We start from the raw sequence: 26381 nt of genomic DNA on the forward strand, positions 1-26381 counted from the left end.
ATTATGGACTACAGGATAGCTACAACTGGTACAGATCTCCCTATTTTTCTCTTCTTTACTCTCCTTGGTCATGTGCCGAGTGAAAACCCTATGAATCTGGGGCGGCTGAATGCTGTCGGACCTGTGTAACCCTAGTTTTCTTGGATCGTGTGATCCAGTTCATGTGTTAAGACAACTGTAGGTCAAGGATGACCTGTCTTCTCAATGGTTTGAGTTGACTGTAAGTAAGAAGGATCTCTCCTGCTATGGTAGAAAAAGCCTCAAATTACATGACTGGTAAGTCAAATTTGTTCCAAACATATAACCTTCTCTCTAGGAGAGATAAGGTAAGACTGGTTGATCGTTCTTTTTCTACCATAGCTGGCCAAGGCACCATATCTCTCCCACTTGGCCTTACTCTTCCTAATGTCCTGCATGTTCCGAAATTACCTATTAACTTGTTGTCCATTAGTAGTCTTACTCACTCTTTGAACTGCTCAGTCACCTTTTTTCCATCTTCATGTGTGTTTCAGGATTTGACCTCGGGGAAGACGATTGGTAGAGGAAGCATGGTGGATGGTCTCTACGTGTTGGAGAATAATGTTGGTCTAGTGGCGACTGAGTCCACAAGTTCGTCGAGTGAGAGTCAGGACTATTTATGGCATAGTCGTTTAGGTCATCTTTCTTTTGAGTCGTTAAAAGTTATGTTCCCAAAGTTGTTTGAGTCCTTGTCAGTGAGTCAGTTACAGTGTCAAACTTGTCAGTTGAGTAAGCATTGTAGAAGTTCTTTACCTTTACGAAATAAAAGATCTGAATTTCCATTTCATATTGTTTATTCTGATGTTTGGGGCCCTGTTACTCTACCTACTGCGACTGGCTATAAGTATTTTGTTACTTTGATTGATGATTATTCTTGATACATTTGGGTTTACCCTATGCGATCTCGAGATGAAGTGCCACAAATTGTGAAAGATTTTCAACGCCTGGTGTTCACTCAGTTCCAAACGGAAATTCATATCTTCCAGTCGGATGATGCAAACGAATATTTCCATAGTGATCTCACGAAGTTCTTTGCTTCGTGTGGGTCACTTCAGCGAAGCTCTTGTGCCAGGACACCCCAACAAAATGGTGTGGCTGAACGAAAAAACCGTCACCTTCTAGAAGTTGCTCGTGGCTTGCTGATTCATATGAATGTGCCAAAACAGTTCTGGATGGATGCAGTATTGTGTGCGACATATATCATCAATCGCATGCCCTCTCGACTACTAGAGTATAAGGCCCCACATCAGCTCTTGTTCCCTACAGCCCCACTGTCCACCATTCCGATGCATGTTTTTGGGTGTCGTTTTGTCCACGACCTGTCACCTACTCGTGGTAAACTTGACCCTCGGGTTATTCCTTGTGTTTTTCTTAGTTACCCTTCATTTCAAAAGGGGTATCGTTGCTATGATCCCATTGCCCGCAAGTACTATGTTTCCATTGATGTCTCATTCTTTGAGAGTCAACCGTTCTTCTCGGTTTCTCCTCAGGGGGAGAGTAGGGTTGAGGAGAAACAGACGACGACTCAAATTCAACTACCTCCTTTACCCGATCCTCCTCCATTCCAGGTTTTTCATTGTCGCCATAAGAGCCAGCAAAGTTCAAGAGCCGTGGGGCTGGACACTATGCAACCAACATCATCAGATTCACCCGAGGCAGATCCGTCTCATCAGCTAGGTACACTTGCTCCCATTGCTCCTTTAAATGTTGATTCACCTATCCCCAATGATCTTAATATTCCTATTGCTAAGAGAAAGGGTGTTAGATCTTGTACCACTAATCATCCTATCTCTAATTTTGTGTCCTATGAGCATGTTTCACCTTTGTATCGTGCCTTTCTCTCTTCTGTGGATAGTGTCCCCATTCCTAAGACCATGGCAGAAGCTTTGTCAAAACCTGAATGGACAAATGCAATGCAGGAAGAAATTGATGCCTTACACAAAAATGGTACGTGGGAGTTGGTAGATCTTCCTGAGGGGAAGGAACCAGTGGGGTGCAAGTGGGTGTTCACAGTGAAACACAAAGCTAATGGAACTATTGAAAGGTACAAGGCTAGACTAGTAGCAAGAGGCTTCACGCAGGTATATGGAGTGGACTATGCAGAGACTTCTGCTCCAGTAGCGAAGATGAGCTCTATCCGGATTCTCCTTTCCTTGGCAGCAAATCTTGACTAGGATCTTCACCAATTGGACATCAAGAATGCCTTCTTGAATGGTGACTTGGAAGAGGAAGTGTACATGACCCAACCCCCAGGGTTCTATGCCAAAGGCAGTGAACAAAAGGTGTGCAGGTTAAAAAAGTCCCTATATGGGTTGAAACAATCACCTCGGGCTTGGTTTAGTAAGTTCCATTTAGTAGTCCAACAGATGAGATTCAAACAATGCCAGTCAGATCATACCCTATTTGTAAAAAGAGGTGAAGGTAAAATTGCAGCTCTTATTGTGTATGTGGATGACATAGTGATCACAGGAGATTGGGAGGCTGAAATCCAGAGACTAAAGAAATTCTTAGCCACTAAATTTGAGGTGAAGGATCTAGGCCCCTTACGATACTTTCTTGGAATTGAAGTTGCCCGCTCTCACAAGGGCATCTTTATTTCCCAACGGGAAGTATGTACTAGATCTACTAGAAGATACAGGCAAGTTGGGGGTAAAACCATCAGATTCACCTATTGAACCTAATCACCATCTGGGAGACAGTCAGGGAGAGTTTTTGAAAGATGTAAAGATGTTCTAGAGATTCGTGGGGAGACTTCTGTATTTGTCTATGACCAAGCCTGATATCGCCTATGCAGTGGGTGTCCTTAGTCAATTCATGCACAGCCCGAGGACAACTCACTTTGAGACTGCAGAGAGGATCTTGAGATATCTCAAGAAGTTTCCTGGAGCTGGTTTGTTGTTCCAGAAACACAGTCACTTAAAAGCGGAAGTATATATTGATGCAGATTGGGCAGGAGCAGTAAATGACCGAAAGTCTACCAGTGGTTATTGTGCCTTTGTAGGAGGAAACCTTGTCACATGGAGAAGCAAAAAACAAAGTGTGGTGGCTAGATCCAGTGCTGAAGCAGAGTATAGAGCGATGGCTCATGGGGTTGCGGAAATCATGTGGATAAGAAATCTATTAGGTGAATTGGGTTTCGCAGTAAGCAATCCTACGTCACTCTACTGTGACAATAAAGCTGCCATCAATATTGCTGCTAATCCAGTTCTGCATGATAGGACAAAACACATTGAAGTGGACAAGCATTTTATCAGAGAGAAACTTGAAAATGGAGAAGTGTGCACACCATATGTCAGCTCGGAAGAGCAACTTGCAGATATCTTCACCAAAGGTCTTCATCATGTGCGGCACAAAGACTTGTGTGACAAGTTGGGCATGCTTGACATCTATGCTCCAACTTGAAGGGGAGTGTTAGAATAATGTTAAAATATCTTAGTTGCATATGTTAGGGCCTGTTTGGCTAATTAAAGCATTTTTTATTTCTTTTTTTTCACTTCTGTTATGTTTGTTATTGTACTTAGGGGCACAAGGGTCTTTTCCCTTGTTATTTTCTGTCGCCCTATATATAGTAAAATAAACATTGGCACCGCCAGTACTGTTACATTGCAAACCTTCTCTCTTCTCTCCTCTCTTCTCTTCTCTTCTTCTCTTCTCTTCTCTTCTCTCCTCTCCTCTTATCTCTGGCCGGCTACACTGTCAAGATGAATCTTTAAATAAAATTCCTATTTCACCTAGTTAAGAAAGACAACAACATCCTTTTTAAATTGATCCACAGCAACACAATAAAAATAAAGGCTTGTCAAAATAATCAGCACCTTAAGCTGATTAGACAAATACAAAGACTAGAGATTCCACTAGAATCTTCAAATAGTATCTAACAAGCTTTCTGGAATGCGGTATTCCTTTGAGAATATATAACATTGTGCAGGGCATCTATCAATAGAGAGAAGTTTATGAAGACTGATAATTTGGGGTGCCTTTAAAAAGAGTTTTCCATATACATTGTAAAGGAAGCCCTTTCTTTAGGGCTTGGACTGCATTAGTCATGTTCCATGGTTTTGGGCTTACACTTAAACTTTCTCCCTTCTTATTGCATGAAAATCTTTTGTTGCAAAGCAACAAAGAAAAGAATGGTTCAAAGAAATCCACTAAGAAAGCATTAAACAAAGGTCTAAATCATACATATACTAGGTATATAAAGTTGAGCAATCTCTGTTAAAATTCCATTAAAAGGCACTTTTGCTTAAGTTTATGACTCCAGAAAAAGCTGCTACCCACATAAACCACTAAATAATAAGTTTAGCATGCATTTCATTTTACCAGTAAGGTGTCAATGGGATTCAATGCTTACATCATCAAAAGTTTGCAAGTTGAGCCAAACATTTGTTCCACTCATCAGAGATACTTGGCGCTCTGAAGTTTCTCCTCCAAAAATGACAAAAACTTTTCGAGTACCTTTCCTTTCGGGTAAAGCTCCACCATGCTGTGAGGATTCCAATCTTCTAGGCCATGCATTTATTAGGTTACAACATGACGCAAGATGGGGAAACCGCGAGCAAGCACGCTGAATGATAGTCCGGAGGATGTTAGAATGAGAAAACCCAACCTGGACAAAAGGATGAAACTTGTTGAGACAGAAGAATCACATGAAATGGATGATTAACAGGAAAGAGGGAAAGAAAGGGGAAGGGAAGGGGACACAAAGCGGGATGGAAGAAGTTGGTGAAACATAATGAAGTGGAAAACATCATAAATTATAAGGTTACATTGATAAAATGTAATGTAATGTTGCTAAAGAATAAAACTTCTAATTAATAATTCTGATGATAATCCTTTGATTTGATCTTAATAAGTTTTTCTTCATCTATCAAAAAAAAATCTGATGAGAAATAGCAATGGGTGAAAATTGAGAAAAGGAGAAAAATAAATAAATAGCAGCAGAACTGATGAGAAATTTTTCTTAAAATTTAAGTCTTTGCTTTCATAATGCTAATTAAGATAAGATGGGAAACTCAGGTTTTAACCTCAGTCAACATGTAAAAGTCATTCCAATTTGGAAATTTCAATTTTTTTTATTAAAATTCTCCTGACAATCCAAAAGCTAAAATATGGTTGGAAAGTCTCAACGGTGTAATGCGTACAAAGCCAAACAGTGACTACAAAACAAAAAAAAAAGAAAAAAAAAACACAGAGACAATGAAATTACAAATTCATTCCCAGTTCTGTAAATCCCCAATCCAGACTGTCCCTTGCAGTCCCTGATTTTGCAATGTATCAGTTAGCATATTAGCAGACCTAGGCACCCATTTGAATGAAATGATCAAATTTCTGTCTAGATTAAGTGCCTGTGTCACCAAGGGTCTGTAACTCCAAACAATGCCTTCCAGTTTCTCCATCCAAGGTACTGCTATTTTGCAATCCCCTTCCACTGTCACATCAATCCAGCCATTTGTAGTAATCGACTTGAGACCTTGTATTAGTGCAGACAACTCCTCCTTTAAACAATCTCCTTGCCCAATCAACCCTATAAAGCTAAGAATAATGTGGTTATTGTGGTCTCTCATCGCTCCTCCAAAACCTGAGGCTCCAGGATTGCCTGGACTATACCCATCAAAATTAAATTTCAATCTCCCTACACCAGGTGCCTCCCATTTTGTGCTTCTTGGTTAGTTCCCGCATTGATATCCCATTACAATTTTCCGTCCTCTTAATATTTCATCCATGGTAAATCCCCTAAAATCATCGCACATCAATGCCCAATGTTCTATTCTTACCCTTGTGAAGTTTAACCAACTCCAGACTCTTTTGTCTTCAGAGATTTGCACATTTCTTTCCCCCACAACCACCAAAAAATTGCAGCCTCTGTACAATGACAAAGTATTTTTTGCCTCCTTGTGTGTGGCATGCCAATGGGTTCAAAAGAAGATAGTGATTTTTGCACTCCTCAAGCAAGGAACTCAATGCATGAGGGGATAGACACCAAGTTTCTTTGTTTCCTTCAGAGTCTATCACTAGTGTTAATAACCTGATTGACTGCTTCCCAACAGACAAACTTCACCCTTGGGAGCACTGGACCATATTACAAAGCTTTGACTAGAAAAGGGAACATATTGGCTAAGGATTTAATGAGATTTAAAGAAAAATGCACAAAAGAACTGTCCAATAGGATTTGAAATCCATACCTTTTCATCTGCCCCAGAAAAGTCAAAGGAAACATCTTTTATATCTTCAAGTAGAGAGAAAAGTTGATCAGTTTCTGAATTTCTCAACCCCCACCTCAAACCCAAATCCCAAGAAATGCCACTTTCATTCTTGGAAACCAAATCAGCAATGGATCTATTTTTTAAAGTAGGGTGGTTGTAGATTCAGTTCTAGGAAAGTTTTGACAATTCCCCCCACCAAAGAACTTTCAGAACTTCACCCTTAAACCAGATATAGAGTCATACCTCAATTGTTGTGAGAAAGTAGGGAGTAAAATCAGTGATCTAAAAGCACAAGGAGCACTCTGTGCCCAAGGCGCAAGGCACAAAAGTGCAAAAAAAAAAAAGATTATAATTTCAAAACAAATCAAAAAATATTGCCAAAATTTTCAAAAAGTGCAAAAAATAAAAATATTAAACATAATATTAATTAAAAATATAACTAAAATTTTAAAATATTTTTTAAAAACTATTATCTCAATTTTATTTTGGTAAACTATGTCAAATTAAAATACATAAACATAGCATGTAAAACATATTCAAGCATGTAAAACTCTTGATCTCTTATTTTTTTTCCCAATTGCATTACTTCAAATATCTAATGTCATGTTAAACATTATGCATTCCTGATTCTACAAGCCGCCTTCTGACCAAGCCCAAACAAGTCCATATTAAGGTTTTAAATTCTTAATCCCTATAAAAATAGACTTTATAATTTTAACTATCTTTTATTAGGATGAATGAATGAGAAACATTAGCAAATAGGGGGTTTTTCGAAGCACACTTGGGCTGAAGTGCAAGGCACACCAGGCATGCCCGGGCTGGGCTGAAGAGCAAGGTGCACTAGGTGCACGCCTAGGCACACCAAGTGCACGCCTTCTGAAAATGCTGTGCCTTGGACCTAGGCGAGGTGCATATCCTAAAATGCACCTCACCTGGGCACCTAGGCACACCTTTTAAATCACCGTGTAAAATCAGAATTGACTTCCAAGGACTCTTACGAGTGGAATTCCTGGTTGGCCTAAAGTACCACTCATTTAAGTGTAGCCCATAGATGCTCTTTATAACTAAATACCATAATGATCCAGTTTTCTTTCCTCCACAGCCGCTTTTCCAAGAGTGACACACTCTTTTCTTTTAAATTTCCTATCCCAAACCTACATTTTCTTTGCATTTAAAAACTTCCTTCAAGCTAATTATATGGTCTTTTTTATCATCTCAAAAGTTTGGTTTTTCTCTCTCTAAAACATTCTGTTGTATTCCAACTACAGTGTGTCATATAAATCAATTTTTTGTTTAGCATGATATAGTGCCTTGTATGATGGAGCATTATGCAGTGCCAGAACAACAGAGGGGCAAGAGAGCTTCCCACATCAGTATGTATTTGCATATTAGATGGATTCAACCAGTGTCCTTTTATTGTCACTGTGAATGCATTTACATAGAACTTAGAGGAGATCCTGTGCATGTTATTTGTTGATGATATACTTTTTAATTGACAATACTAGAGGAAATGCAATGTCAGAAGTGTGAAGGTTGAACTAGGAATAGATACACGAATGTTAATAGTTAAGAATGATGACCAACTGAATCCAAAGCAACAGAGCAACCATTTCCCTCATCTACTTTAAGAAGGTAGAGACTAAATAGGAGGGCTCAGTTTTACAGAAGAGTTCTTAAAGGTCATCAAGAAGAAAATAAGGGCTGAGTTTCTCAGCATGCAGCAACAAGGCAATGTGCAGGTGAAGCAAAAACTAACGGCTCCTGTAAATAGGGGTGGCTATGAGCCGAGCTTCTCACAAGCTATTTGAGCTCGGCTCTTGAAACAGCTCCGTTTAAGCTGAGCTCGAACCTGATATATAGTCTCGTTTGCTAATTGAATCGAGCTCAAGCCTAGTGAAGCTCGACTCATGAGGCACGTGAGCCTAGTATAATAAATAAATAAATTTTTTATTTATTTATATGTATATTTTTTATTTTATATGTATAATAATAAATAATTTTTATAATTCTTAATTTTTGTATGTAAAATTTAAAAAAAAATGTATTTTTATATGTATAACTTTTATTTTTTAGAAAAAAACCTGGCTTGCAATCGAGCTCGAGCTCGAACTTGTGAGCTTTGAACCAAGCCGAGCTCAAGTTCAAGTCTCTAGCTCAAATCGAGCTCGAGCCTAACACAATTTCAGCAAGCCAAGCTCGAATAGCCAAGTATTCGGCTCGGCTCGGCTTGGCTCGAATCCACCCCTACCTGTAAATAGATGTCTCTTTTTTTGTTATAGTAAAATAAAACTTTTTAAAAGAAAAGAAAAAGGAGTTACAAGCATTACACCCTCCTTGCACCTGCAGCTTAAGTAAAAATTAAAGGCTCCTGTAAATTTACAAGCATACATAGCAGCAAAACACTAACATCTCCCAGCTTAAGAAATCCACAAACTCAAAACACCACAAAAACTAATCCAGCTAGAGGGCATTTTGTCACAGCTTTTACCCACGGATAGCATGCTTTCACAAGGTGTAAAGAGAAGTCCATATTTTAAGAGTTCAGACCCGAGTGAGGCTCCAGTGCTCCCCAGAAAGAGGCTTTAGGATGGGTTTGTGGAAGTTCATGCAGGCAGATGGGAAGCTGATTAGCCTGTAGCAGAAGTAATGATCCGGCTTTAAGAACTAGAGTTCAATGTAAGGAATTTTCATCTTATCTTGGTGAAGTTGATTCATCCAAGGAGTTGGAAGGTGGTATGAGGAGACATGTTAGAGGTGCCAAAAGCCATAAGACTAGTTCATGTCATCAAAGTTTTCTTCTCAGTTTTAGAGTGGGTTATGCAGTCCAAGGCCTCAAGGAACAGGTTGAACGGCTGAGAGTTTGAGGAAAGATCAAAAGGTGGTTTCAGTTGGATTAAACATGACAAATGGTATAGGTGATTTTATCTTGTTGGGGTCAAAAGATGATGATATGACTTAGGAAAGAGAGGAAGGATTAAGGTGACCATCTCTAATGGTAATATTGAGAATACATATGTAAAATAATTAGGGGATAATTTCAAGGAAGAATTAGAGCAGCAAAAGGAAAATGATAAATTTTATTTGGAAAAAGTCAGGCGTAAACAGAAATCAAATGTATTGGGGTCTCATGCCAATTGATGAGAATACGTAATCAATAGGGGCTTAGCTGAGCAGGTCTGGGTTTCTCCTTCCTGAGTGAACTGAAAAAGTATTTTTGGAGCTGGAAAAGGGATGGAGCTGTTATCGAAAATTTATTAAAATCCTGGAGGTGTAGCAGGCATTGGGCAGATCTGGAATTGGGGTTTTGGGCAACTGAGAGGTGGTTATATGCATGCAAGGGGAAGGGTTTTTTTTTTTTTTTTTTTGATCAGCAAAGGAGAATTTTATTTGAAATTAGAGTTAAAAAGTTTTACAACTTTGTGTATGGGATTCGAGCTCCCACACTATTACATATTTCTGTCCCTCTTTACATTGCAGCCCAAAACAATTGTTGCCTCAAAGCCCCTTGTTTAGCAAGATAATCAACTAGGCCATTTGCGCTCCTTCTAACCCATTTGAATTCAGCCTCTACCTCCTTTGCGACCTTTTCCATTTCCCTTATCACTTCTTTGAAAGTCCACAGAGTAGTTCTATTGTTTTTGGCCCAAGAGATTATCACCTTGGAGTCCCCTTCAACCTCAATATGCCTCATCCCTAGTTGCTTAGCTATCTTCAGTCCTTGTAGCAATGCTAATATTCTCCTTTCAGATTTTCTGATTACTCCCCCAATACTTGACAATCCCAGATTTCCAAAAGAGCTTCCATCAAAATTCAGTTTGATTCTGTTACCATCTGGAGGTTTCCATTCCATCCTTACTCTCTCTTTCACTCTTGAAGATTGTGCTACTTTTGTCCAGGATCTTATAATGTCTATGACTGAGAAATCTTGAAAGATATGCAAAGATCTTACCCAATGAGCTACTTTAACTTTTCCTGTGATTTGTGATCTATCTTTTGTATTCTCTTTTCATTTTTAACAAAATTCTTTTCTTTATTATAAAAAGCAAGAGAACTTTTCCCATGACATTGGAGTAGGGTGGATTAATTCGAGATTTTGTTCTAGATGGTTGTAACCAATGCATAATCAATAACACTGGAGGAGTAAATTTTGCAAACATAAGAAAAGCTATAGTTTATGGAATAAAATGTTAGACAAGAAAGGACATAGCAACAAAAGGATAGTAGTAGAGATGGGTGGCAACACTATAGGTAAGTAAAAAATGAATGCATGAAATATGTAATTAGGGAGATAGAAATCATAAAAGTCAAGGGCTACTGTTATATGGGTACCAAGATCTGCCAATGGACTGTTAGATGGTTTAGTATATGGTTTCAAATGTCGCGAAATTTCACTAATGCCGCCCGACATATGTTGATGTCAAGGCTCACCAACATGAAAATGAATGGTAATATAAAAATTACATTATTTCAGTCGACATTTCCTTATATTTCGGAAATGTAGACAGTTTTTCCTAGTTTTTCCTAATATGTCAATAGGATGTGGATAGGATGTCGACTAATGTACATTAATAATATAATATATTAGTATACTATATTAATATAATATATTATATTAAAATAAATTATTCCACTAATAATTTCTATTTAATAATTCAAATAAAATATTTATAAAAAATAATTAACAAAAAATAAAAACAAAAGAATAAATTAATTACTTTATAATATAAAACATAAAATATTTTTCAAGTAATAAAATATTAAATTTATTAAATTTTATACTAAATCATAATTTATTATAAATTTAGTATTAAAAATCATAATAAATTCATTAAGTTTTATAAGAAATCGGAATTTATCATAATCTTAATAGTTAATACCACAAAGATGAGAATCAGTTTATTAAAATTATAATAAAACATAATGTATTATAACTTTAATATTTAAAAAATCAGAATAAATGTATTTCTATTTACTAGTGTGAAATAAATATATTAGAATTTATAATAAATCAGAATTAAAAATAAGAAAATAAAATATCGAATAACCTTGTAAAAACATCAAAATGCATAATAAATCAGTAAATCGTCATTTACTAATTTGTTATTGATCATGGTTTCTTAGCTTTATATAATGGTTGGGAATAAGATAATAATCTATAAATATGTATTAATGCTTCCTTTATCATTTTACAAAATATCATTGCATATTTCCACATATTTCATAATATTTCCACAATGTCTCTAATTTTTACAATATTTCCCCTCGACATTTCCAACATATGTCCTATATTTTGGTAAGCGACATTTCCATCGACATCGACATTTTAAACCTTGGATTAGTTAAACAGGAGGAATTAAGAAAATCAGATGTTTTGAGGACAGATACCCCAAGGGGGGAGTCATAAAGGCTCTTAGATGAGGTGGTTAAGCGAGGCTAACCACCTTTGAGGGATTACCTGATGATGTATCAAATAGTCAAAACACTTTGTAATACTTTTTCTATGTCTTTATTAATAAAACTCAGAACTGTCACCAATCAAAAGAAAATGTATGAAGAAAACTAGGAGCCATAGTTGTCAAGGCGATGCCTAGGCAGGCGCCCTTTGAGGCTCGCCTCGCCTAATCACCAAACAGTTTTGTACTATGTATTATAAAATACTTTTTATTCTTTATTTTTTTACATTATAATTATAAAATAGGCACTATTAAACTAAAATATTCATTTTGTGTGCTTATATACTAACTTCTTTTTATTATTTTCTTATTTGTTAGGGTTTAATCAATATAAACATTGCTAAATGCTGTATTGAACCCCCAAAGACTTTAAAACCTGAACCAATAAGGAAGAACTTAAAATTTTATCTAATCAACACATTTTCTTTTCTTCTTTTCCTATAACAAAAATAAGGGTTCAGCCCCTATATTTTTTGAATTTTCTTTTCCTTCCTTTTCTTCTCATGAATATGTTGATTTCATATACTTTAACATGAATTATATACTTTTCTTATGAAAATTATGAATGATTCTTAAGGAAATATGGTAATGGTACCTAGGGAACTACCCTAGGATCTATGTTTTCTACATAAAAAAATCCATCGCCTAGGCGGGCGCTTAGGTGACTAGGCGCAGCCTCATCTTGGTGCCTTGAAAACTATGCTAGGAGTGACTCCAATGGGTCATAAAGCCAGCTAAGATTTTTTCTTTTTGGCACCGCAAAGATTGTTTTAGTTGTGCATGAAAGCCTGATGACAACACTAGTAGGAAGGAGTGAATTGATGCAAGTTGAAGGACCCAAAAGAACAATAAAGTTACTAGACAAAGAAGAGACATAGCAAGACTTGTGCAGCTGGCACCAAATAGTTGGAATAAGGGCTGTGTTGAGTGTGTTCAGTGTTTCATGTAGTCGCGGGCATGCCTATTTCAGTGGATGGATGTAATTATAATATGCCATAGTACTTCCAAGACGCATGACATATAACATTGCAAGTTTTATGAGAAAGCTATGCAATACTAAATGTCAATCACAAATGCTCATGGAATGGGACCTTAGGTGATATGTAAAGTTTTCGTCACAATGCAATAGAATGAGGACATACCTTTGATGCCTGCTGAAATAAAAAACTGGTTTGCTCCATCCCACTAATCTAAATCCATAAAAGGGAAAAGTATGAGAAGCTATACATAAAAAAATAAATAAAATATAAAACATTAGTAGCACATACATGCACAGAAAGTGATACAAACTCCAGCTTACCAAATTGATATCTGTAAAAATTATTGAACCCGATTTAGTCCTTCCAAACATTTTATGGTTCTCAGTAGATGAAGAGAATTGAACTGAAGAAGGCAAAAACCAACCATCAATTCGAGCAAAATCACGCAGGCCAAGTCGTTGAAATAACAGAGATGCTCCTTCTCGTATACATGCAATTACATCAGTAGGAAAACGAGGTGGTGTGTGATAAGCAACCTGTGAAAAAACACATATCAGCGTTTTTATTAAAAAAAAGTGGAAGTAGGCATAACAAAATGAAATACTATATTTTTAAAGGCACGTTCATCAAGTAATAGTTCAACTGAATACTATGCCTAAAGCTCAGAACCAATAAACCATATACAATGCAGTAGGGGAAAAACCCACTGCTAACCCAAGATGGGAGAATTGTAGTTAGTCACCTTCTGAAAGAAAAGCTAGGTAAAACTCATCAAAAAAATAGAGTGCAATCAAAAGTACACATTGTGAAATCGAACACAATGCTTCTTTGAGCAATACAAGAAACCAGATTAATTTCAAACGGTGCTACTATAGTACTATTATGGATGCAATCACTGTCAGACCTGTTGTGTTGGGAGATATTTCCTTCGGTAGTTGAATATTGCATCATTTTCTCTAACATTAGCACTGTCATGGAATTGAAGCTCCACCTGATCATCAATGCTATAGATTTAACTCTTAACCATTAATATAATTGTAAATTATAAACAACTCTGCATGACAGCAATAGACAAATATAAGCTGTGTCAAAGGAATCTGGAAGTCTTGCTACAAAACCAGTAACCAACAGAAGCTGAAGTTTGGAGTTTATTGATAAGGTAACTTGTTAAATTATAAAGTTATTCAAGTTTTCATTGTAATAGAGCATCCAATATGCAGATAGAAATGAAAGTAAATTACTCTTGTGCACCCACAGTTAAAAACATAAATGGCAAATTTTTGCTGCCTAGTAAAAAAACTTCAAATTTTCTAGATTACACATCAATACCAGAGAATTAAAAATGGTTCCATTTTTCGTTTCTTAATAAAATCTTCTATGGTAAAGGAAAATTCATTAAAAAAAAAAAGAAGAGACAAAAGCAGGTTAAAAGGAACCACTAAACAAAGACTCTAAGATGGCGTTTGATAATGCTTTGGGATCTGATATCTCAAAAACTTGCTTTTTCAGAAGTCAAATCTTGTTTGTGTAAACGTTTTAACCATGACTCTAAAAAGTAATAATAGGACTAATTTGGTAAGAGGTGGCCCATGCACAAAAGACATCTTAATAAAATTTAAGATGGCTCAAAATGACTAAAATTCCCTCCTTTTTTTAGTACTACAAAGGCTCTATGTTAGGACTTAGGATCCTGCCTAACACATGGCTCTTAGAGGGAGCCAACCTCCTGAAAATAAGAGAGAGAGAGAGAGAAAGAGGGAGAGAGACTCATTCTTGGAATATTTGATGCTCTATTCATTCTTGCACTACTATTTATACTTTTACAGGGCATTAGTTAAAACTAGTTACAATCTCCTCTTTCTGTTACAGCCAATTGGGCAAGTTGCACTCAGGTGTCGCAAGTGGCTGAACTGTTAGTAGGCTGGCATGGCCTTTTCCTGCATACTTGCTATCACCCTCGATTACCCTTCCCCAGAGGTCCTAACAGTCCTTCCCTCCTTAAGAGAGACCTTCCCTAAAGGTCTAGAGTGGGAAAATGAGCCTGCAGATCCAGATAAGGCTCCCAAGTCATGTCCAAGTCAGAAGGTTCCTTACTTCCTAATGCTACGCCCTATCAACAACTTGTGGGGTCTCTCATCTATCTTACTATTACTCGTCCTGACCTCTCTCATGCAACTCTAGTCGTTAGTCAGTCTGTCTCTACTCTCTACTCCTTGTAAACCCCATTTGACTATCCATCGGATTGTTCAATTTGTTTGTGATACATTATCAAAGGGACTATTCTTCTCTCAGTCCTCTCCTATCCAATTAAGGGCCTATGCTGATGTTGATTGAGCAGGTTGCCCCGACACCAAGCGTTCCACTACAGGGTGGTGTGTCTTTATGGATGATTCCTTCATCTCATAGAAATGCAAGAAACAACAAACGGTCTCTAAGTCATCTAAAAAATCCGAATATAGGGCACTATCATCTATGTGTAGTGAGATTGTTTGGCTTCAATCACTTTCTGAAGATATTGGTGTTCCTCTCTCTACACTTATTCCTCTATATGCTAACAACACCAGTGCTATAAAGATTGCCTCTAATCCTTTCCTGAGAGGACTAAGCATATTGAGGTGGATTGCCACTTTATTAGATACTTGTTTCTTGCTGGTTCTATTTCACTTCCTCATGTCGCCTCAGATATGCAGATTGCTGACATTTTCACTAAGGCCATGACAAGATCTAGACATCTATTTCTTGTAAGAAAACTGATGTTAATGACTTCGCATTAGTTTCAGGGGGAGTGTGAAGAGTCCTCTTGATGTATTGTACTATCATAGTCCCTCTTGTATTTTATATACTCTTTTATTTCTTTGTTTTCCTTCTCTTTAGCCCCGTAAGGGCTTTTTTGTAATTGAACATATATTTATATATATAAAGGGCTCTTTGGGGGTGGGGGTCAATTCATTCTCCTGACACCCCTGATTTGATTGTTTGCTCTCTTGTTCGAACCACTAAGTTGACAAAAAAAAGCACTTAAACCAAAATTTTGTAAATGTTAGTCACCAAACTAATGGGTCTAAAGTCATATGACTGAATAGGATCCCCCTTTTAGGTATCAAGACTAAGAAAGTAGCATTGATACCCGGGCTAATAAAATATTCTTTGGCAAACTCCTTAAAAACTACCCAAAGGATAGATTTAATAATTTCATAACAACCTTGGTATAGTGCCATTGTAAAACCATTTGGTCCTGCGAGTTTAGATCTATCCATTGAGAACATAACCCTCCTAATTTCTTCTGCCTCAAATTCCCTCTCTAATGATCTTGCCACATCATCCTCCAACTTTGGCCAATCCAACCCTTCCGCAATAACCCTATTACCTTCTTGTCTTCAATAAATTGCCTTAAAGTGATCCACAAAACACTTCGCAATCTCCTCTTGATCAATCAAAATTTTTCCATTCACTTCCAATTTCACCATGAAATTCTTTCCTCTACCATTTTCTATCACATGGAAGAACTTGGTATTATCATCCCCCTCATCAATCCATTTATGCCTTGACTTTTGCCTTCAACAAATTTCTTTAGCGTATTTTCTCTAGCTCCTTCAGATTCCATCTCATCCTCCTATCATCTTCACTTAATCAACCCTAATTATCCCTTTCATCCAGTTGCTCAATTTGGGATGTCACCTCTCAATTTTCTCCTCCAAATCTTCCAAAATGCTCTTTATTCCACTCCTTGATTCTCCCCTTCAATATTTCCCTATGAAACCTTACTCCTTTCCAATGTACACCTCCCAATTCTTATCTCCATTCCCCCACCTTACGGATAAAATCCAAATGAGTGAGCCACATATTTTCAAATCGAAATGAGGTAGGGCCACTTAGAAAATCCTATATTCCAATTCTAATTAGCCAATGATCAAAAGTAACCCTTGGTAAATCCATAGCTACTAGCCCTCCCTAGTGTTCTTCCGCTCAATGTCGAATAAGAACCTATCCAATTTTGAACATGCAGGGGAGGCCTGTAAATTGGACCACGTGAACAAGGATTGTTGTAGTGGAATCTCTTTTAACTCACTAATATCAATAACTCATCAAACTTCCTCATGCTGGTCGAGATTTGTTGGTTGGGATTATTTTTTTTGCTCAAGAATCTAATCACATTAAAGTCACCCCCTACACACCAAGGACCTTCCCATAAACCCCTAATGTCAAAATCCTCCTCCCACAACTCCCCTCTATCTCTATAATTACATGGGCCATAGACATTGGACAAATCCCAAGTAAATTCGTCCCCCACATTCTTAAACTTCACTAAAAGAGAAACAACCAATTAGTTCTTCCAAGGATTTCACCACTTCAATCCTCCACATTGTGATTAGTCCTCCAAAGGCTCCCCAAGAAGGTACTACAATCCAACTTATATCTCTAGAGCTCCAAACACTCCTTGCCCAACTTCTGTCAAAATCAGCCAGCTTAGTTTCCTGCAAAAGCACTATATCTGGCCTCTCTCTTTACAATGTTTTCATAAAGCTATTTATAGGAAATAAAACTCTAACTTAAGACCCAAAAGAAATCCTAACTAAAACAAAATTTCTAAAACCTAGATCCTATCATTAACTGATACTCTTATCAGTAAAATGGTCATAATTGCTTAAATCATGGCAGGTTCACATGATCTTGGTCTCATTGGATAGCCAACTGAAAAAACAACTAACGACACAATTCATGAAAATCAAATGGTTTTTTACTCTGGGAAATTAGCATAAAAAAGTGAAACTGAAGACATCAAAAAGTACCAAAAACGAAAATAACACCTACTCTAAACAACACACTAAGATTTTTGACATTATTTGTCTTCTATCAGTAAGATTGGTAACAAAAATTTCTGACTAATTCCTTTTGTGCAAGGGTTTCGGATCAATAAAACAAAGGCATAACTAACTAACAAAAATTGCTGACTATTCAGACATGTATTGCATTCAGACATCCCATGGTTCTTGATGGACACTTGAACATAACATTTCATCTACTTGCTGATTTTATCATAAATGAATAGCAAATATACACAAAGAATGTCATTTTTCTAAAAACCATTATAGGTAAAGACATAATGACAAATCCAAACCTTTTTTCTAAGTATATGTGGTTAGAATTTGAAAATATATAGACTATTTTAAGTGTTCATACTTTTCCATAGATGTATCCATTATCCATGTTTTTTCTTCTTTCCGACTCAGACTCCTAGGTATGCATAAGAGTCTGATTCCATGCCCATGCCCCATGCAAAACTGGTTTTAAATTTGGGACCTGATTCTCCAAACAATGAGAAAAACTCGCCAACACAACTTAAAAACAGGTTGAACCAGTCAAGTTTTGGGTTAAGACTGACCCAAGTTACAAGGTTTTGGATACACAACTAGAATTGATTTACCATATTATCAATCAGGGATTAAAGGAATCAATTATCATATTCAAACTGCTGAAAAGTTTTTTTTATATATTTTATTTTTTAGATCAAGGGTATTGCCAAGAGTTGGTGTTTATGGATTTTCTCTTTGTATTGCATCTAGTTCCTCTTGTGTAGTTATTCCTTGCACATTTAAACTAATCCAGTTACTAGCTGAGGAAATCCAGTTAACAATTGTAACAAACAAAATGATGCATTTGCTCTTTCCATTGGATAAAGTGAACCTAATGACATGTATTGTCTCCATGTTACAAGCAATTAATTTGTACTATTCAGCACAAGCTGCAGCAACAAGAATGACCATGATCACATAATTTTTTTATTTATTGCCCATCTTTTCCAATTCAGCTGTGCCATTCGTACCTGATTTTAGACTTTTTTTTTCTTTTTGATTGGTAACAACTTTCATTGAATATTTAAAAGAAGTAGATATATACAACACAACAGTGCAGAAGTAAATGATTGGTAACAGAGATTATTGTGAAATTCAATGCTACCCATACCAAGAGAAGTACAAAGAACAATAATTTAACCCCGAATGATCCATTTCAACACTAAATATTAGCGATAAATGAAAATAGTTTGACATTGCAATGAAATGAAATCAAAGCAGAAAACTTGAAATATTTGCACCTCTGTTGGGAGGAGAACCACGGGATGGCAATCAACACCAAAACCAACATCAAGGACAATGGCAGTAAATTCACTTCCACCTTCAAGAAAAACTTCAATAAGAACTTTATGATCAATTCCCTGCCGAATACACAGAAAATCAGTATTACAAACATGTCTTTTCTTCATTGGTTATTGTTTTCTGGAACTCCCAGTTGAATATCAAAAGACTCAAGAATACCTCTAAAATAATATCATTTGCTTTCTTAAGGGCATCATCAACACCATAAGCAACAGTGACACCAATGCTTGACCCTGCCCTTGCTGGTTTTACCTGCCATTGTAACAGGAAGATCTTACAGATGTTTAACAGGCTTAACTAACTAATGCTTCATTGGTTCCAACATGGACCAGAAGAATTCAAATTACCACAACTTTCCCTGAGCAACAGTCCAATTGATTGCTTTCAAACCAGTTTGACAATTCAGATTTATTCAGACAACTTCCCTGAATACATTTTGAAAGAGTATTAGTGGATTAGCTTAAGTATTCAGAAGACCTAAATGAATAAATGACAGTTAGATACCGCAAACCATACATGATTACGACATTAAATCGTGTATATTTCATCAAAATCATCAAAACCCTACACCAACCATTTGACATTGGATTCATGGATCCTGATCATCAATTCAAGTTCTCTAAAGCCATATTAGGCCCTAGAATGAGCATGAAGCATCAGACCAGGACCTGTGGAAAATAATCATGTAAAATCCTTTCATCTGGGATAGGTTCCAAGAATCCACAGCAAAAACTCAAATGGAACAAATATCATCAAAGAACTCCATGAATCTCAACAAAAACTAGAGCATGGGCAATAAAACAATTTCTCAAAAAGAAGAAATAGAAGCATAGGAGGAATATACATGATAGGTCAAACTGATGAAGAAAACCAGCTATTCTACTGCAACTTGACATTGGGAAAGAATGTGTTAGACCTTCATCTAGAAACAGAGATAACAACACTGGAATTTTAAGAGGTAAATTTTGGGTGTAATTAGATCACTGGAGAAGAGCTCAGTCTTTAAACATCAAAAAGAAAAGAAATTTTAGAGAAAAAGAAAAAGAAAAAACAGAAAATGGTAGTGGATAACACTAAAGTAATAGAAGATTGAACAAGCTTAATATAGGTTATTATCAGTGAGGTGTGGTTAGGGCCTATGGGCCATTGCTTGGAGTGATGGTAAAACCTTGAGCTGACAACCATGAGAACAGGTTCACATTTGAGAGAAGCCACTTCATGCAAAAGATGCTGGAGGCTAGGTCTGTATCCAATGAATTCCTCTCATGGTCCTGGATAGCTGGGACCAGCATTCTGAATGACCTTTTCTTATTGATAAGGTGCCACTGATGACATGAATAGTGTTTTAAAGTACAAGGTGCAAGAAAGCACAAGGGACTTTTTGCACCTAAGGCAGAAGGTGCAAGGCAAGGCACAAAATTTTTAAAAACTTCAAAAATTTCAACATGATATTAAAAATAATATTAATTCAGAAAAAATACAAACTTGATTTAAAAAAAAAAAAAAAACTTAATGTTTTAAAAATCCTATTGACTCAAATGTATAAACGTAACATAACATATAAAACATAATCAAAGTGAAAATGTATAAAAAAATCAAACATAACAGTAGAAGTTGCTGATAATTGATTCTGATATATGCTTTGTGAAGAAAAGTAGTAGAAGCTGAAAAGTTTTAGCAAGAGAAAAGAAAGAGAAGAAGAAAAGAGAGTGGGATGTTGCCAGAATTTGAATAAATCTGGCTGCCAACCCCTCTTGATTTATATACTTAAATAAAAGAATGAAAGATTACAAAGATACCCTTAGTAGGGTGGCTACTTTAAGTAGCTGAACAGTCATAACTTAAAATTAACATAAACTAATGGGCCTAAGGCCCAATAGCTTCGTAACTGAATAACATAAATAAAAATAAAACAAAGCTGGGCCCAATAACATAAAATCGGCCCAAACTCAATAATAGCATATAAAAAATATTCAAGCATGTGAAACTTTCAATCTGTTTATTTCTCTCCCAACTGCATTACTTCAGGTAGTAAATGTGCAGTTAGACATCTTGTTTCCTAATTCTAAAGATCAGCCCCCCGCCTCCAACCAAGCCTTGAGGCACACCTAAACAAGTTAACGCAAGGGCCCAAAATTTTTGCCCTGTATATATAGAGATGTTTTGTGATTTTAAGATTAAGAATCAATTGTTATTTGATGAAGAATGTCTTGTATAAGATGAGAAAACACTGACTAAAATGGGGGCTCTCTCCGAGGCAGTCCTACATATGATTTATTTTCTTCACTTTGTAGGGAACTGCAATAAACCAAGTAATTTAACAATGCTGAGGCAATTTCCTCCTCCCACATATGCTTCATTTCTCTTTTGTGGGGAACTCCAATCAGCCAAGTCATTTCACAAGGCTGTAGGCAGTTTTCCTCTCCTACTTATGATTTATTTTCTTCATTTTGTAGAGGATTGCAATCGGCCAAGTCATTTGGCAAGCTGTATGCAGTTTTCTCCTACATAAACTTTACTTTTCACTTAGTATGGGAACTGCAATCAGCTAAGTCATTTGACAAGGCTACAGGCTGTTAGTGTTCAGCCAAACTGAGAAGCGAGAGAAAAAGAGAGAGGAGAAGAAGAAGAAGAAGAAGAAGAAGAAAGGAGAAAAATGTCGAACTGAGAAGACAAAGAGTCTAACCCAATCGACCATATATTTAGACTTGGTAAATAAGTGTACAAGGACAGAAATGCCCTTGTCTAGACAGAAGGCATATAACTCATACATTACTGATATGGAAGACTGAAATACCACTGTTTAGTCAACTCAAACACTCACCCTCAAGCTGGAGAATATATATCATATAATCCCAGTTTGTTACATATGTACCTCACTCTTCCTGAACTCAACCCTTTTGTGAACAGATCTACCCATTGTTCACCTATTCTCACATGCTCTGTCCTTATCACACCATTGATGACATTTTCCCTTACAAAGTAACAATCTACCTCTATGTGTTTAGTTCTCTCATGGAAAACCGGGTTGGATGAGATGTGAATTGCAGCCTGATTGTCACAATATAGCTTCATGGATTTGCTTATTGAGAACCCGATTTCCTGCAATAGATTCTTCAACCACACTAGTTCACATGCAGTGTGAGCCATGGCACTGTGTTCTGCTTCTGCACTACTCCTTGCTACCACATTCTGCTTCTTGCTCTTCCAAGTCACAAGATTTCCTCCAAGAAAGGTGCAATAACCTGTAGTGGATCTTCTATCTGATACAGATCCAGCCCGGTCTGCGTCGGTGTATCCAACTATTTCAAGATTACCTCTTGGATTGTACAATAACCCACGACCTGGAGCCCCCTTCAAATACCGCACAACCTAAGAACTGCATCCTAGTGAGGTACCCGAGGACTCTGCATAAAATGGCTTACCACACTGATAGCAAATGAGATATCAAGCCTAGTGATAGTTAGATAATTCAGTTTTCCCACTAGCCTTCAATACCTTCCAGGGTTATTGAGCAATTCACTTGTGTCACTTCCCAACTTCACATTCAGTTCCATGGGAGTTTCAACTGGTTTAGCACCTAGCAACCATGTTTCTTCCAACAAGTCAAGTACATATTCCCACTGACAAAGGTTTATGCGTTGCTTTAATCTAGCAACTTCTATACCTACGAAATACTTCAACTTCCCAAGATCTTTTGCCTGAAAGTGATCCTGTAGGAAAGTCTTCAATCTATCAATCCCAACTCTATCACTACTAGTTATCACTATGTCAGCCACATAAACTACCAACAAGATCTTCCTGGCCACAGAATCATAGCTAAATATTGAATGATCAACTTGACATTGTCTCCTTCCAAACTCTTTCACCACCTCACTAAATTTGCCAAACCAAGCACGGGGAGACTATTTTGAGCCCATAAATCGCCTTCTTGAGCTTCCACACCTTACCATCCTCTCCCTGAGCAACAAACCCTAGTGGTTGCTCCATGTACACCTCCTCTAGAAGATCCCCATGGAGAAAGGCATTTTTAATATCAAGCTGAAATAAAGGCCAATCATGCATGACAGCTAAGGAAATCAACACACTTACAGAGCCAATCTTTGCAACTGGAGAAAAGGTTTTGACATAGTCTACACCATAAAGTTGAGAGTACCCTTTTGCAACTAAACAGGATTTCAGGCATTCCACTCTCCACTTGGGGGAAGAGTGGTGAGTTCCCATGTATGATTGTGATGAAGAGCAGAGAGTTCCTCTTCCATAGCTTTTCACCACCCTGGCGATGTAAGAGCCTCCTGAACATCCTTAGGTATGGATACAGAGGACAACAAGGTAATAAACTGGCGATAGGAAGCAGAAAGGTGAGATACAGAAATATAATTGGATATGGGGTGTAGCGTGCAGCTACGTTTACCTTTCCACAATGCAATAGAAAGGTCAAGACCAGAAGCCAATTCAGTTGTGGAAGGTGTTGGATCAGCCACTAGAGTAGAAGGTGTTGGAAGCGCTGGTCTTTGTCGATGAGTATACACTTGACGAATTGGTGGTCTTTCAGTATGCTCCTGTAATGGGAACAAGGGAGACTCAGGCACAAGGGGAACCACCGGAATGGAATTATCAACCAGAAGAGGAAGAGGAACCTCCGTAGGCAAAGGATGGATATCAGAACCAGAGAAATATGGCACCGATTCAAAAAATGTAACATCAGGGCAAACAAAGGATTTTCGAGTAATATGACTGTAACATTTATACCCTTTCTATGTCCTATATTGGCCAATGAAGATACATTTAATGGAGTGAGCATCCACCTTGTCTAAACCAAGACCAAGATTTTGAACAAAGCACACACACCCAAAGATCTTGGGAGTCAAGGGGTATGGAGACAAAGTAGGAAACAAGGTAGAGAACAGAGAACAACGACCATCAAGAATAAACGTGGGCATGCGATTAATGAGAAAACAAGCAGTAAGGACTGCATCACCCCAGAACCGCTTAGGAACATTCATATGATGAAGAAGAGACCGAACTGTTTCAAGTAAATGTCGGTTCTTTCTCTCAACCACCCCATTTTGCTGAGGAATGTGGGCACAAGATGTCTGATGAATTATACCATGTTGTTCCAAGTATTGTTAAAAGGAAGAAAGAAAATACTCTCTACCATTGTTAGAACGAAGAATTTTAAGTGAAACACCAAATTGGTACGCACTTCAACATGAAATTTTTGGAAAATGGAAAATAATTCACTTCTTTCTTTCATTAAATAAAGTCATGTCATTCTTCAACAGTTATCAACAAAGATAACAAAATATTTGTAACCATTGTACGACTCAATTCTAATTGGACCCCAAACATCTGAATGAACTAAATCAAAAGGGCTCAACATATGACTATCAACTCTAGGACAGAAGGAAACCTGGTGGTGTTTCCCATACTGACACGACTCACACTGCAAAGATGACAGACGAATAAATGACGGAACAAGAAGCTTGAGAGCGTTAAGAGATGGATGGCCGAGTCTACAGTGCCACTAAAGAGGAGTCAAGGAGGTTTGAAGCGCAACTATAGAGCCTCCACCGTCAAGATAATACAACTTGCCAACTTCATGCCCTCCACCAATCTTCTTCCCCGTCATTTGATCCTGAAAAACACAAGAGGAAGGGTAAAATGTGATAGAACAATTGAGGGATTTGGTTAGTTTACTAGCAAACATAAGATTAAAAGGAAACTTGGGAATGTATAAGACAGAAGACAAAGATAGAGATGTAGTAGTAACATTACCAACACCGTAGATAGGGGAAGTAGACCCATTGGCAAGGTAACATTACTTGATGTAGAGGTTGGAGAAAGGGAGGAAAACACACATGGAGTCTCGGTCATGTGATCAAAGGCTCTAGTCAATTATCCAGGGTGAAGGTCTAGATGCTAGGTAAGCTATACCTGAATGAGTAAGGGTGGCGGTGTTCTGATGTGAAGTGGTTGTGACTGTAGAAGATGCTGGACCAACTGGTTGAGTATCATAGACTTCACTACCACCAACAATTGCATGATTAGCCCATGTGGATGGTGGGCCATATAAATCATAAAAAAAGTTAGATGTGTGTCCTTCTCTCCCACAGTGTGTGCACTTCCTTGTTGTGCTCCCCCTTCCTCTGCCACGGCCTCCCCCTGAATCACGAACTCCTCCACTAGTACAACCACCCATAGGATTACCATAGCCTCCCTTAATTATACGGCCACCTCCTCTTTGCCCATAAGAACCACCTCGAGTACTAACCAGTGCTGATCTGTTGAAGTTATGTTACTCTCTATGGGGCTAAGAGATATCCTACGAAGACAGGCAAACACTTCTTCTAGAGTAAGGAGAGCAGATCCACCCAATATCTGTACTCTGCCAGGTTCATACTCCACTTTCAGTTCCACCAAGAACTGTGTAACATCTAGTTGTTCCCTTTGTTGTTGCTGAATTTTAACGTCCGGTATTAAGGGATGAGATACGTTAAGTTCATTCCAAAGATTTTTCATACTAGCACAATATTCTTCAAGAGTCTGATTTCTCTACTGCAAACTGAAGTATTCTTGATAAAGCTGATAAAAACTTATAGTGTTGTCTTGTCCAAAATAGAGTTTCTTGGCATGTTCCCATATATCCTTTGTTGTATCTAAAAACATGAAGTTAACACTGATTTTAGGCTCCATACTACTCCACAACCACATCATGATCTGAGAATCCTCTTGCTCCCAATCACTAAAACCCGGGGATTCAGTACTCCGTTTCTCCTCCCGTACATGTTTCACTTTCTTCTTAGCCTTCAAAAACACTTCCACCGATTTTGCCCACGGAACATAGTTTTCATCGTTGAGTTTGATGGATGTCATCTGGGCACTTAAAAAAACAGAGGAGATCATCACACTCGATTTCTAGCCTCCACTCGAATCACCCACCGACGCCATCTCAATCTACGAAATTGGTTCTGCCCGTCACACACACAAAAGAGAAGTTTCAGCCACTACACTACTGTTCTTCAACTTCCACACCAGCAAACTTATAGTCACCACGAGCTTGCCCTAGCATGCATTCGGCCACTTTGAACACCACAAATCTATGAATAGGCAGATTTAAAAACACAGAGAATCCCTCTTGAAACTGCATTAGAGGGTTCAGACCACAACTACTGCACCTACTCAACCACCACAGCTATCACACATAGTGAAAGCAGTCCACATACAAAAAAAAAATCTTGTTCACTCGAACTTCTGCAGTCGTCTACTGTCACCACAAGTTAACCCACCGAAACCCTAGATGTTGCTGCAGAAACCTGGGTTTCTTCACAGTCCTCTAACCCAGATTTCTCACACCAAAAAAAAATGGAAAAGAAAGGAGGAGGAGAGAAGAAAGCTGCAGTCGACTTCTACTAGTGGCGCTTTGATACCATGTTAGCATTCAGCCAAACTGAGAAGAGAGAGAAGAGAAGAAGAAAGGATAAAAATGTCGAACTGAGAAGACAGAGTCTAACTCAGTCGACCATATATTTAGACTTAGTAAATAAGAGTACAAGGACAGAAATGCCTCTG

General features: G+C 37.6%; 1 protein-coding gene across 2 annotated transcripts in view; it reads right to left on the reverse strand.

Moving 5' to 3' along the window:
* Positions 1-26381, reverse strand: part of LOC148868626 (D-alanine-D-alanine ligase family) — a 147623-nt gene that overhangs the window by 91857 nt on the left and 29385 nt on the right. For both annotated transcript variants that reach the window (XR_016107823.1, XM_088972469.1), the window contains exons 7-13: positions 19157-19234; positions 18969-19061; positions 18749-18868; positions 13559-13645; positions 12975-13190; positions 12817-12864; positions 4370-4624 (exon numbers count right to left, since the gene is read on the reverse strand). Coding sequence is in view for 1 of the 2 variants with exons in the window: in XM_088972469.1 (XP_088828595.1) it covers positions 4370-4624; positions 12817-12864; positions 12975-13190; positions 13559-13645; positions 18749-18868; positions 18969-19061; positions 19157-19234 (897 nt within the window). In the remaining variant the exon portion in view is untranslated. The remainder of the gene's footprint in view (positions 1-4369; positions 4625-12816; positions 12865-12974; positions 13191-13558; positions 13646-18748; positions 18869-18968; positions 19062-19156; positions 19235-26381) is intronic.

The sequence above is a fragment of the Nelumbo lutea genome, chromosome 2 (genome assembly GCF_056320005.1).
Source record: "Nelumbo lutea isolate HS-2025 chromosome 2, American lotus-T2T, whole genome shotgun sequence".
Lineage (NCBI taxonomy): Eukaryota > Viridiplantae > Streptophyta > Magnoliopsida > Proteales > Nelumbonaceae > Nelumbo > Nelumbo lutea.